The 14,484-nt window shown below is 42.5% G+C and overlaps 1 protein-coding gene across 1 annotated transcript in view; it reads left to right on the forward strand.

Annotated features, from left to right (window-relative positions):
• The first annotated feature begins 522 nt into the window (after positions 1-522).
• The window catches only part of LOC115409692 (CUB and sushi domain-containing protein 1-like), a 231,056-nt gene continuing 217,094 nt past the window's right edge, over positions 523-14,484 (forward strand). The window contains exon 1 of the mRNA XM_030120960.1: positions 523-1,430. Coding sequence (XP_029976820.1) covers positions 1,256-1,430 — 175 coding nt within the window. The 5' untranslated portion in view covers positions 523-1,255. The remainder of the gene's footprint in view (positions 1,431-14,484) is intronic.

Here is a 14,484-nt window from a genome sequence, read left to right on the forward strand (position 1 = left end):
TCTGAAGACTGTTTATGACCTCCATCATACTCGAAGGGTTGGAGGTCGACACGCATTTCATTATCCCAACTGTTTCCACGCGCGGCGCATTGCGGAAAACTAATTATATCGGTCATATGCAAAAGTGGAAATGACATTCAAATTTACTGGCCGAGGTTCCAGCCTGTTAAGCATCAATTTCACGTTTAGTGAGCAGGAAGTGGACATCTATGTTAAACTGGCGGGCAACCCTGTGATTGGTCTTAATGGGTGGAGAGACAACGGCCTCGTTGTGGGGTCCTAAATCTTAACGGAACAAATTGGAACAAGGCGAATTTTACGCATCGCATTTTTTTATTTATTTTTGTATTTTTTAGAGATTGGGGGAGAAAATCTCGCCATGAGTTTTTATTTAGAAAAAAAAGTCATCTCTGATCAGTTGATTTTTTTTTTCCTACATGGTTTTTAAAATGTGGGCAAGAGAGAGAGTGAGAGCGAGCAAGAGGGAGAGAGAGAGAGAGAGAGTGAGAGAGAGAGACGCACAGAGAGGGAGCAGGTCTGCAGTCTGAATCTTGGCGTCGCACAGACCCGAGACGACGCTGTCCAAGCGCTGCATTACTGGGAATACCTCCAGCATATTTATCTCACTACAATAAGATCACTGACTACACTTCGATGCTGGTCGAGAACTTCTCCAACGAGGCGATTTTCCTTGGATCCGGATAACCTTTGTGGCTCTTCGACGTTTTGTCGTTTCCATCTCTTCAATCTCGATCTCATGACGAGTTAACAACGTGGATTATCGGCCCAGCAAATGCTGTTAATAACTGGAGATAAATTAGACAGAAGGACAAATAAGTGCAGCGGGAGAAACTGAAGGAGGAACCTCTTGGGTTTTTGGTGTGCGTCTGGTAACATCAGTTACATATGTGGAGCGGGCGTGGGATTTTCGTGGTTTTTATTCTTTTACTCGAGCGGGGTAGATCGCTGACCACTTGAATCACGTCTCAGCCCCCCCTTCGGTTCGCCTCCCCTCTTCTTCATCCCTTTAGGTGTAAAAATCTATCTTCTCAGACTGAGACTCTGAACCCCTCGGTCCCCGCATGACATGGTTCAGTCCAGCTGCGAGATCCGAGCCTCCTCCATGCATTGGGATTTTTCTCAGCGCCGAGACCGAGTGAATCTCCCTTTTCTGACCATCTGAGAACTCATCGTGCCTGCAAGACCAGAGGAGAGAGAGAGAGAGAGAGAGAGGAGAAAAAAAAAAGCCCCTGCCATGACCGCCTCTTCAAATCGGAACGGAGCAACGGGACTTGCGAGGAGACAGGAATACGCATGCAGAAAAGGGGACGGAATACGGATTTTTGCTCTAATGAAGGCGGGAGTGCAGGCGCACCACTGGAGCCGGGTGCTGATCTTGTATATGGGGCTTCTGGCCGCCTCGGTGAAGGGTAAGTCCCCCTCCGGTCTGTACAGCTGAAGACATGCAAAATGCAGCAGGCTTACCCCACTTCACCGCCCACCCTCCTCCGTCCCCCAGACTGAATGCAAATCAGCACCAGCAACACGCACTCTTCCTAAAGACGCATTTAGGATCAACACTGCTGCGATGTCGCCGTTCGACCACACAAAGTTATTAATAGGTGACTGGTCGGGTGACTATTTTTGGTGACGGTGCATCCCCAGGAATCGAAACTGAGCTCGTCTGTCTGTCCCTGCACTCTGTTGAATAAAGGGCTAAACCGGGGATGTTGTTGAGGATGAGGGGGTGAATGAATGAGATGAACTGATGGATGGAGAGTTAAATATTTGGGGGGTGAATGTTGGCTCCAACAACACTGGTTCCTCAGGTAAAGACGCATCATTAGTGCAGCGCGCATGCAGAAATCCTCCCAGGTGGTCAAGATAGAGGCAGATTGTTATGATGCCTACAAGTCCAAAAGTGTGTGTGTGTGTGTGTGTGTGTGTGTGTGTGTGTGTGTGTGTGTGTGTGTGTGTGTGTGTGTGTGTGTGTGTGTGTGTGTGGCACCACCATACTTCTGTAACTGTTTGACCGGCTTATGTCCCAGAACTTGCTAAGTAACCACCTGGAAACCTTTATTTATTTATTTATTTTAAATTTCTGCTGTCTTTCTTTGACTCTGTTGGAAACGTGTGCGCGCGTGTGCCTGCATGTTAGAGAAAGGTGGGAGGAGGGGGTGTAATTAACTGACTCTGGGTTTTCTGTCTGTGATTAATTGCAAATGGATCTTGTAACCGGAGCTGGGCATTCAACAGATTACCATTACTGCTAATCCACTTTTAGGTATTTTGCAACCCAACGTGTTCCCAAAAGGTGAGACTCTGTTTTTCTGATTACTTCGTTAGGCAAAGCCTTTTCCCGTATTTTTTTTTTTTTTTTTTTTTTTTTTTGTGAGAGCTTAGGCTTTTTCGGTTAAGAGCTGCAATGATTTTATTCCCCCCACTATCCGGAGCAAGTCCTTTGGCAAAGAAACCCAAACGTTTTATCACTGTCTTGGCTCCGCACCACAGAATGGGCACTATTTTTAGCAAAAGCCAAGAATACTGCCATGGCCACAATATGAATTTGACAGTGAGTCATGGCTCCGTGTTCGCCCACTCATACCTTTGGTTTGGACACCTCATAATCCACGAGTGAGTGGGCAATGGGCGCGTTTTCGGCATTATCAGAGTGGGCCGGGTTGGTCTCATGCAGTGCTTGTGTGTGGTTTGAGCTTTATTCGTTCCTCTTTTTTTCTTTTTTTTTTTTTTTCTGAAACGTCTCCCACCCAACGATTCCCACTTTATCACCCACTTTATATCAAAACTTGTGTCATCACCCGCATCAATGGTTCTCTGTGCTGGCAAGGCTTAATCACGCACACACACATTTAACTCCTATTGAGAGTGACAAATCTCCCTCGACTTTCACGTGGAGTAAATCTCATTGCGGGTATGTTCTTTGGAGACTGTTTAATTTATTGCTCCTTTGGTCTGACTACTTCGGGAGACGATAAAGCAACTCCCTACTCCTTCCATTCCTTTAGGAATAGAAAGAGAGACCAGGCCATCCATCCACTCCCAGACTATGAACCTTATCAATAACGTGTTTGCGGATCCCACGCCGGCGCTCAGCTGGTCTCAGCGTCCCTCGGCGCTGCAGCCACCAGCAGTTGCCCCATCCTCCCATTGAGCGGCACCAGAGCCTCACTCTCTGCTGAGTGGAGAGAGAAGAGGAGACCTGGGGATCGTGGCATTTCTCTGTGCACTTTTTTTTAAACCCCCCAATCAGCAACACTTATAGTCACAGATGCAATAATATTGAATGCAACCAACGGACTGTTAATTTGCTGAAGTCTGTATATGAGACGCGCACCGCTGAATGGCACTGACGGTGCTTTCATCACACTCTTACTTTAAACAATTCGCGGCCCCTCTTGTAATGATATCGCTCCCCAGGGACATTTCGGCAAAGATAGAGATATGTGAAAGGTTTTTGACAAAGACTTATTGAAGAAAACGGTGCGTTGTCTCCACGGGATCAAAACCAGCTGTCCCAGTGGACTCGTCGCTCAATAAGCTGTAATCAGCCTCCATTCATTTAAGCGGGGAGAGGATGCGAAGGCCGGGAAGAGAAGTGGGGGAGGCAGATTGGCAGTGACGTGTCTCGCCTGGCTCCGTAGCTCCGGTTCTACCGGTATTAGATCATTCGTCAGCGGCGCATGAGACAGTCGCTCAGCATGTCCATTTACACGCAAGATCACGCTCCGTTGTCCTCCCCTCTCAGCCACGCTCGCCTTTATATGAAGCGCCGCGTTGTGCTCATGATGCAACGCGCAGCAACGTTATGAGGACTGGAGGGCTTGATGCCCCTTTCCTTTTTATCTCCTTCTTCTTCTTCTTTTTTTTTTTTTTTTTTTTTTTTGAACTTTGTGACATTTGCTTGTACTCAGTCACGAGCCTCTCGAAAAAATACACGATGTGTGTGCGCGCTTGCTTGCTTGCATGCGTCTGGCATGCTAACGGGGATATTTGATTTCAATGAGGAAAGCCTTGATATTAAGTCGTTTTTCAAGTTCCACGAAAAAAAAACTTAGCGCTAACTTTCTTTTTTTTTTTTTTTTCATTTTAAAGACCTACCACAGAAAGTCCTTAGAAGTCTAACTACATTTTCAGCTGCTGTCCTCTGCCATCATAGATAATCTAATGTATCCAAATGAAATAAAGTAATGAAATCTAATCACAAGAGTCTGATATCTTTCATTTTACTGAAGAGATAGTCCCTTTAAAGTTAGCCAATAAAACGCTGGTGCTATTTTTCGCCACTCCGAAACTCACAAGGGAAGACAGTTTCAGAACCATGGACAGCTCCAGGACCTCCTCAGTCTTGCTGCTCAAGCTGAAGTTCACTTCAGCACCATGGACAGCTCCAAAGCCTGCAGCCTAAGCACCAGCAGTTACTTGGAGCAGCCGGCTCAAAAAGCTGGAGTTTCTCCAGTGTTTTTATGACTTTGAACTCTCAAATTCGTCTTCGGGCTTCTGTCATTGGGCTTCGGTTGGATTTACTGTCTACCTGCTCTTTATATTCAGGAGAGTGAGAAATGAGACATGTTAATTTATGCACTGTTGCAGAGTGTGTATCCAACTTAAATGCAAATTAACAAAACAATCAGGGCCTTTTGACCCCAAGAACTTGTAGCTGGGACATAATTTACTGAATTTTGTGATTAAAGTAATACTCAGGGCCTTAATGAGGAAGAGAAAATTCAAATATTGACAATATTTTCTCAGTTGTTAAACACTATTAATATTTTATGCATATACAACAGGTGGAAATGTGTGGAAAATCATCCACTAACAGGATGTTCTGAGAACCATGTCTGATAAGTGCATAAATTAATGCAAAATGCTTGAATGTAATGCAAATTGGTTTAACATACAACATCAGTGTGATTTCCTACCTCTGAAAATGCCTGCATTCTTGATGATTGTGACGATTTTTACAAACTGGCTCAACATCGAGCAGGCATTCTGCTATTTTTGCGTTGCTAGACAATTCCTCAGCTGGCTCCCCATGACTTTTGTTGACTGACTTTATTATATGATTTAACCACTCTTCCACCGTGCTTCCAAAATTACAAGTTTTGACTCTGACTGAAAAGCATAACAATGTGAACTTATCCAATTTAGTGTTGCAAATATTCATCATAGCACACACTTTGCCAAAGCAATGATACACTCTGTACAGATTTCCAGTTTAACACAAAAAAGACCAGTTTTGTCAGGCCAAATAATCTGTTAAGCTATCATTTTAATTAATTTGTTTTTCCCTTTATTTATTTTAGTAAGAAGCCCAAACATAATGGAGTAATCAAGGATCCTGCATTCAATCACAAATTACTTTTCTGTGTTTACAGATAAAATAAATTAGATTAATTTAAAATCCAGTTTGCTACCCAAAACAGAATAACAAAACAAATGCCATGAAGATGTCAGTTCAACTGTGGCGGATATGTTGAACCATTTCATTGCCCAAACTAATGAATCAAATAAATGAATAGTGATGGTGGTACTATATCAGCAGTTGCAGTTCTGTTGTGTGATTCATTATGCCAATATATTTCTTTTTATTATTTTTTTTGGACACTTTTTGAAGTCCTGCCATGATTTATTTTCTCGTTGGACTTCAGGTGGTTTTTGATGTATATTTGTAATTTATTTTAAAGTTAATCAAGATCTAGTTTAGCACTTGATTATATTGTTTTAAAAAAAATTCTATTTGCCTCTCAGTCTCATGAGTACTGTGCTCCATCGTAATGTATATATGGCCATCTTCTTTTTTCTTTTTTTTACAAACCCTTTTTACCTTTCTCTTACCTGTCTACCAGTAACTCTCAATCTAAAATCCTTTTCTTTCTGCACGCTCTGTTGCTTCCTATTTCCCATCTGCTCCCTGCATACGCGGCTGAACAATAAAGGAGGGAATGTGAGCTAAGAAACAGATGACATGATCTATTTACTCAAAGCTGGGAAATGTCCGGAATGCTAACTAGATGCGGGGTGCCATGTTGTTACTCTCTGGATTTCAGCAGAGTAGAGAGAATTGTAGAATGGGAGATTGGTGCTAAAGGTGGAGATGGAAATCTTGAAGAGGCATCTTGGGGGAGAGAGAAAAGACCCCGTGAAACAGTATGGAAGAAGTGACTGTGATGGGAAAATAAGAGGCTCAGAGAGGAAACAACTTTGAAGTAGATGCATGATAAGCTTTGATACCAGCTGAGAGATAATCTGGGTCTTATGTTGCCGTTTCCTTTAACATGCCGGTTGCGTCTTCTTTCTTGAGTAAATGATGTATTTGGAGGGCTCATTTTCCTATCAGGCATCAAGCAGACTCCTACTTCAACAGCTAACAGCTTGTAAGGAAGCTCGTGGGCACGTGTCTGTGTGGTTGAGTTTGTGAGTTGCCACCCCCATTCACTGAGGGATGATTAGATCAAAGTGTTGACAAGCAGGTCATTAGCTGGCTCCGAAAGCACCACTGAGGGACTTTGTGTGCATGTGGCGTGCACGTGTGAGCATGCCAGCACGCAAAAGCATCCACAGCTTGCAGGGAATGTGAAAGCCATCATCCTCATGAGCGCCGCTTCTTCCCCACCTCCCTACTTAGGATCAGACGACCTTCTCCTCTCTTCTCTCTCGTTTATCTTTTCTTCCTTATTCCATCCTGCCATCCCCTCATCCAGCCACCTCGCCTCCTCCACCCTTTCTTCCCTCGTGCTCCTTTCCAGTGAATCATCCCGTCATCTGTCTCCAGATGGCCAGAGCTCTGTCACTGTGCTTCGTCACAGTGATCACAGCTACACAGTGACTCACACATGCTAATTCATGCACAATTACAGACTCGTTCCCCCCCTTGAGAAAGTATTTGTCAATGCATTTAGAGAAGCCGTGCGTATATCCAGCTTAAACACAAACAAAGAGAACACAAACTGAACATACTGACCTCATGAACTTGTGGCCAGATGTAAATTTACAGATTCCGTAATTGAACTGCCACTCAGCGACTTAATGCAGCGGATCACGTTATGAATAACAATGCGATTTCCTCTATTTAACACTCTGGGTGTAATGGCATGTCTGTATTAAAAGGCTGTGCTCAATTTAGCTGGCATCTATTCGTTCATCTGTCCATCCGTCCAGCCATCCATCCATCCATCTATCTTATTCCTTTCTAGCTGTGAGGCAGCACTGCCAACTGTTATTTCAATGTTATGAAAGTTATTTATAAGTCTCTTGACTCTAGTTGCAAAGTGCATACTTCAAATGTAACATAAACAAAGAAAAGCGTCCAAGTGAAATACTTTTGTTTCCTTGTAATATGACTCTCATAATGTCCCTCAGCACAACATGGAATTAATAAATGTACATTTTGGCTGGTTTACCTTTCCAGGGAATAGAACTGGAGCAGTATTACCTCAGCTTGACGGTTCTTTTGCTTCACATTTATATATCACTACATATTCCTGTGAGCTTGTATGCTAAACTGCACATCTTTCATCGCCAGCACTCGTAGTAGCTGAGCTCCATTACAGATGTTGAATGGTAAATGTTATGGCAAAGTGCCTTGTTGAACAATATGTTTATGAATCTTGAGGAGAAGGGTATTGTGACTCATCACAATCTGCATTTTTTTTAGTTGAAGCCAGAATATAAGTTTATTTATGCTTGTTCAATCCCCCAATGTAAATATGTCAAACTGTTTTTGTTGCAGTTGCTGTGACACATGAAAAGTAGGAAACAACAACAACCTGCTAAGATAAGCTTCCTGAGATAGCTGAACATGGAACACATATCTAAAATACCTTCTTGTACATCTCCACAAAGCCATACTATATGGAAGCAAATCCTGAAGAGAGGAACAGTTTCCATCTGGAGTCAGATTTTGCTGGTATTACCAAGCAGGGTAATTTGCCTCGGCTACTGTAAATCCCCACAAAGTGAGAGATGGACATAGATGGCCTGTCTGTCTTGTATAGACACAAAGGCACGGGCAGGGATTTCTTTAGCTCCCTGATTTACACTCTTCTTATCAGATATCAGTGATCCCGGAGATTGAAGATTAGATCCTGGGCAGCAGGTATCTTGTCCTTGTTCTTGTCTTTCTCTTCCCTTTCCTTCTTTTGCCTGTGTTGAACGTAAAGGTAATCTGTCAGTGCCTTTTTTTCTGGGGAAGCAGCAGAATCCTTACACATGAGGGACAGTGAAGGAGTGCAACTGAGAATACATTTCGGTAGATTTTACAGCTTTGCTTGAAAACACTCCTTCATGCCAGAGTTTACTGTTTCCTGTCTGATTGGAGTTTGCATGTTCTCCCTGTGCATAGTTTTTATTTCTTTTTTTTACTAGTCCAAAAATAAGCATTTGATCGCCATTTCTTAGAGTCACCAGTTATCATCAGTCATACTTGAGTGAGATCAAACATAGTCCCTTTAAACCGGAGTGAAACATTGATAGATGTATGAGTTCAAAGAGCACTTTGTTATGGATTAGTAATGAAAGATAAGTGGCTTGAACCATCTCTGCTCAGCACATCTGTGTCTTTCTTAGCGGATGATTCAGCCAGTATGGTTTTACCGAATCTCTTGAACTACAGCTAAACAGCTCTTTCCAAAAATAACCTCTCCCCCCAACAACCGAGAAGTTAGTTCATGATCTGGCACATTATGCTTAGCTTGTTCATTTCATGCGAAAGCGGTGGTGTTAAACTGTGAAGTTGCTGATATGTTGATACACTAGTTCTTAGCCAAGAGCAGTAATTTCCGGTAATATCCTCTGGTTGCCTGGCAACCTCCAAGTAACGACAAGCTTATTGACCTTCGCTTCCCCCACCCTCCCAAAAGCACTGAATAATTCCTTTAGGACACTGTTGTGTTCTTATTTCCAACCAAATACTTTCAGGCCCAGCTATTTTTAACATATCTTGTCTGCAGGAGTTAATCACCCTCAAAGTGTCTGGTGTCCATGCCCAGTTTAACCTAATGTTTAAGGCAATTGTTTTCCTCGGCTCATGTTTCGTGTTTTGCTGCCACGGAGGTAATAAATTCCTAATGAGCATAAGTGAGCAGGAGGTGTCTCCTGACCTGCTGCTGACGTGCTGCAAAAAAACAACTTTCAAGCTTTATCCTCGGTTGAAAAGACATGTTGGAAAGTAGTAGTAATGATCCTAATCTTTTTTTTCTGTCTTTAAGCCTTTTATAAATTAAATGTGAGGAAAGTATCATCAACCACACTATCTTAGGCTTACACACTCATATTTTCTTTTACTAGCGATACACCAGTACCACTTTTTTAGAGGTGAGTTTCAAGTATGAGCACTCACCTTTAGCTATTTGCTGATAAAGACTGATATGAGTATTTCTTAAATGAAATACAGCCGAATTCATACACCACCATTAGCTGAACAGTCTAAAATATGCATAGGGCCGTGTGTAGCATCCGTCTACGCAGTGCTCTAAAGCATACTGTAGACTGTAGACCAAAGGACTGAACATGCAGTGTGCCAGGCACACACATGCTCCAGCTTGCTGTGAATGAGTGTATCTGTCATTCTCTAATCATGTAGCATTGCCACATTGTGCGCCTCAAAACGCCTCGGCATGTAGCACGGCTCAGTTATGTGCTGGGCAGATAAATGAATGAGTGACATCGGGCTCACTCTGCTGGTCCAGATGTTTGGTCATTACGTTGCTGGTGTTATACGAACTGTCTTTCACCTCCTCTTGATATGTTGGCAGACCTTAGTTTACGGTCTGCCTTACTTTCGAAGCATGCCTTGTTTTTATGGTCTGCGATTTAAATGCATCATTCACAGAACGGCAGTGTGTCCTTTTCAAAGCTTTGCAGGCCCACATGTGAAACTTAAGTGTGTCAGTAGAAATTTAGTTTTAGTTAATATGAATTAGAGGCATGTTACAGGGACGATTCGACCCGTTGCTGTCTCCAGTCTGTGGTTATTCGAGCTTTCCTGGAGCGGCGGTCAGGATCTCAGCTGGAAGGTTAAAGTGTAGCGCAGTGTGCTGAAATGATGCTGATTGATCAGCTTCTCATCTATCTCCTGGTGATAGATGGAATCATCCTGCTGGGACAACTATGACCTGACCTTGTGGATCAGTGAGTCCTGTCTGATTTAATGTGTACACACACACACATACACACAGACACGAATAATGCAAAAAAAAAAAAATAAAAAAAAAAATAAAAAAAACCCCTCTAATTTTAAGTTTGTTTGCAGATGACACCTGCAATCATGACATAAAATCTCTGATTAAAGCTTTTTGTTTAGTCAAGCATGGAGAGCTTGGGTGTCACACATTTCAGTTGAGAGGCCACATGCTGCACAATTTCATCTTGAATGGGCTGGACTGGTGAAACAGTGACATAATAACCTTTACTTTCAAACTTTAAACATTTTCTTTGTATTGATGAGAATGTTTAGATATTGACAAAACCAAAAGATTATAAGTGAAAAGTACTGCAGTCTCAACATTAAGCGAATTTTGATGATACCTTCTGGTGCAAAATGTAGTGAAATCTAAAGAAAAAAAATAGCTGTTGCATTATTCATGCTTTTACAAATGAGACAGCATGCTTTCATGGTGGAATCACATATATCTCGGGTTTTGTTTCAGTGTTGTGTCTGCTTTTCTTAATAAATTTGCTCAGAAAGATCAACATTTTTGTATATACTTTTTTACTATTTCCTTTCTGTACCATTTGCATTTTTAATCCGTCGTTTTTTTTTTTTTTTTAAAGCTAAATGCTTTGCAAATGAATCTATTGATACAACAGGTAATTTCAATAATTAGTCACATTTACCCATTCACACACACACGTTTATGCACACACTCACATGCTGATGGAAACAGCTGCCATCAAGGTGCGTTGCTGGGTGCATTCTATCCTGTCCTTTCCCAAGGACACTTTGACACATGGACATGTGGAGATGTGGATCGAATCGCCAACCTTGAGTTAGAAGATGACCCAGTTTACCACCTGAGCCACGGCCATGTGTGTGTGTGTGTGCATGTGTATGTAATATCTGTATAACCAGGAACACACCACTGCGGTCCGACTTCCCTTATACGTTATCATTGTTCACATCTATTTAAAGGAGAAGATGTGCTTTTCATGCAAGTGTATATGCGTGAAGCAATAATACTGGTGTTTGTGTGTGAAGTGTTAAAGTCCCACCTACAGTCAGCTCAAGTGATGATAAATAATTGAGGAAAATGATTTTGTCTCCATATTTGTTCTCCCGTTATGCTGTTGTCATGGGAACCACATACCGCTTCTGTCACAGGAGCCCCTGAATGAGGTTGTTTGTTCGTGCATCTCTCTTCTTTTCACTCATCTTCTACTCATCAATAAGAAGGGAAGTGCACACGCATGCATTAAAATAACAAACTCACATGCGCCGCTCAAAAAGCACACATTTCTCCGGGCGTCCAGCCTCACTGTGGCTTGTGTGGGAGGCCCATTTGTGCCCCGGCTGGATAAAGTCTCCCACAAAGACAGGGGTCTTTTTGAAAGGGAAGAATATCAACCGTAACATGTCTTTGACTCTGAATGAGCTATTTTCTATTGACTAACTTGCAACCTTGGTGCGTAGGCTGCTGCAGAATCGTGTTGTTCGCAGTGGCATCAACTTACTTTTTCAGCTACTTAGATGTATTAATCATAAGAAGATGGGATGAAGAAGATAGGAATGTGAAAATGTCCGAACAGTAAAATCTCGGCTCGGTTAGAGAGTGAACTAGATAAAATGTGAGCATGGTTTCAGGGAGCAGCATTTTTAGGTGGGTGGCTGCTTGCAGGTCCTTTTTTTTTTTTTTTTTTTGCTGGCATGATAATACTGCTGGTTAAATATGACCCAGCTGGAAGGAACTGCCTGGCTCCCCCCTTCTCTTCCTCTCTGTCTGAGAGTACACAGGCTCCATTGTGCTTCTTTTGCCAGCCCTGATAACAGGCAGGAATGTGTGCATGCATTCATGCAAATGTGCATTTCTGCATGCATGCCACTTCTGTGTCTCAGCCATCGAGCTACCTCATTCAAAGCTTTAATCTTTGACTTAATCTTAGCATGTGGGTGTTTTTCTTTGCCCCCCCCTTACCTCACACATCTAACCCCTCTGGCTTAGTCGCTGTGACAATATGCTTTTTCGTGCTTCCGTGCATGTGTGTGTTTTAAATATGTGTCGCCATAGGCATCAACAGATCTTTAAAAGAAAAGCCAAAGCCTGAGATGCGGATGCCAAAACTAGAACAGTGCCACATGAAAATCAGCAGTGTTGTCAGTATGATATGGATAAGTACGTTCCTTGACTCATAGTTGCACTGTTTCATCCTTTTTTTTTTTTTTTTTTTTTTTTTTTACAAAAACTTCCAGCCTTTGAATATATATTATTGTAAAATGGCTAGTTGTTTGCCCTTTAGCAAAAAAAAAAAAACAAAAAAAAAACACTTTTGCCACCCACCCCAATGTAAACAACTCATGGGAAGTCGAGGTTAGAAGGACCAGACCTCCCACTAGCACCTTCCACTGCATTTGGCTTGTCTATAATAGCGAGCGGTGTCGTTCTTGGCCAGTGCATTAGCCTAATGTATGGAGGCGAGCGGGATCGCTAAGCTCGCCCATTTCCATTTTAATGGCGGCCATCTCGAGGTTAATTCGGATATGATGCGGTCAAGGCGCGCATATGCGCTGACACGTCAAGAGACAAATGATGGTACTGAGAGGATCTATGGGGCGGAAGGGTTTATCTTCGCACCAGGAAGGCAGTTACTGGTGCATACATATCAAACATTTGGTTGTTTGAAGTTTTCTCATGGGGTAGGTTATATGTGATAGGGGATATCTTTGTTGCTCAATAAACCCAAAGGAAAACACTTATTTAGTTGGAAATTATTCTTTGTTGGCTCCAGAGGGACATTTATTTTCTATGGATACTGTCCCTTATGGACCACATGTATGAATTCCTTATGGTTCTTCTCAAAAGTACAGAAAGAACTGAACTCTGCGCTTCAGCTGTTGAACAGGTCTTTTAAAGATTTGAGCTCAATGTTATGATTATGTGAAGAATTACTTGATGGTTTATAGATCCAATATATTGTACAAATTCTGACTGCAACCAGAAGAATTGCACAATAACTTTGTGTTGATTTGATTTACCGTTTTAGTGTTTTGTTTCTCGCGTTTCAGGGGTGTGGGTTCAAGTTTAGCAATATTTTGTCTGTGTGTGACACCATTCAAGTTCCAAGGGACCCTTGTAAAATTCAAACAGCAAGTTTCATTCTGCTCGCTTGTGTTCATCTGGCACAACGTGTGATGTGAGGCACTTCTATTATCAACAGGAGGAACACTGTGGTCTCTTTGTCTTTTGTCTAAAGGCAAACTCAAATCACAGATGAGGAGACAAGGCATAGACCGGGAGGGATAAAGAAATGGAGAAAAATAAATAAATAAAAGGAGGGGTGGGTACAGACAGGGGATTTGCAGCTCTGTATGGCTATTATTTTTTGTATCTTTCTGGTTTTGTGAAAATGTGATGCTCAGATTATGTTTGCTGTGGTGAAATTTCCTCCCATTCATAGCCGCTGTCGCCGCTGTAATTGTATCGCTCGAGTTCCGTCTGGATATCCGACACTATTCTCACACAGGGTTTGAGGATTATGTGTAGACAAGCCACAAGTGTGTATCGAAATTTACTCAAACAAAACACGCATTTCCCATCGAAACAGACCTTATGTAGATGTCACACTGTTCGTCACCCTGTAAAACACCAATTCCAAAGAGTTGAGAACAGTGTAAATTGTTGTTTAAAACAGAATGCAGTGGTTTTCATAATACAACATTTGAGATGTTCAAAGTGTAAGATAAGTAGTAAAAACAAAGTAAATCATTTGATCACAGATCTCAACAACTGATTTACGTTCTATTATGAACAAGATCAGAGTTTCAAACTTTTATAAACTTATAAACTTTATAAACTATTTTTTTTTAATGTTCCCCAGTTTTGTCCCTCATCTCACGTTTGCTGCTGTGGCATCGTCCAAATCTATTTTCTCATGCATCCATACAGTCAGTCAGTCAGTCTCTCGGTGTCTGTCTGCCCCCGTTTGCCCTGAGCTCCGTCTCGCACGTCCTACTTTGGTCTCTTCCTGTCTCCTTACTTCACTGCGAGGGGCCGCTGTCCTGCCTGAGCGCAGCCCGGTGACCATCGATTCATCAAAGTGTCACAGCGCGCTGCTGCTGCAGCTCTGTGCGCCCGCTACTGAACAACTGCCCCAGCAAAGCAAACAATAGCTTCGATAGTGCACAACACACACACACAAACACACACACACACACACACAGGTAGAACCTGGAGTGCTGCCCCAGCAAGGTCACACCTCTCCCTGTACACTCATTTGGCATTGCGCATGCTGGAGATGGTCGGTGCCAAGTGG

This window comes from Salarias fasciatus, chromosome 22 (assembly GCF_902148845.1).
Source record: "Salarias fasciatus chromosome 22, fSalaFa1.1, whole genome shotgun sequence".
Classification (NCBI taxonomy): domain Eukaryota; kingdom Metazoa; phylum Chordata; class Actinopteri; order Blenniiformes; family Blenniidae; genus Salarias; species Salarias fasciatus.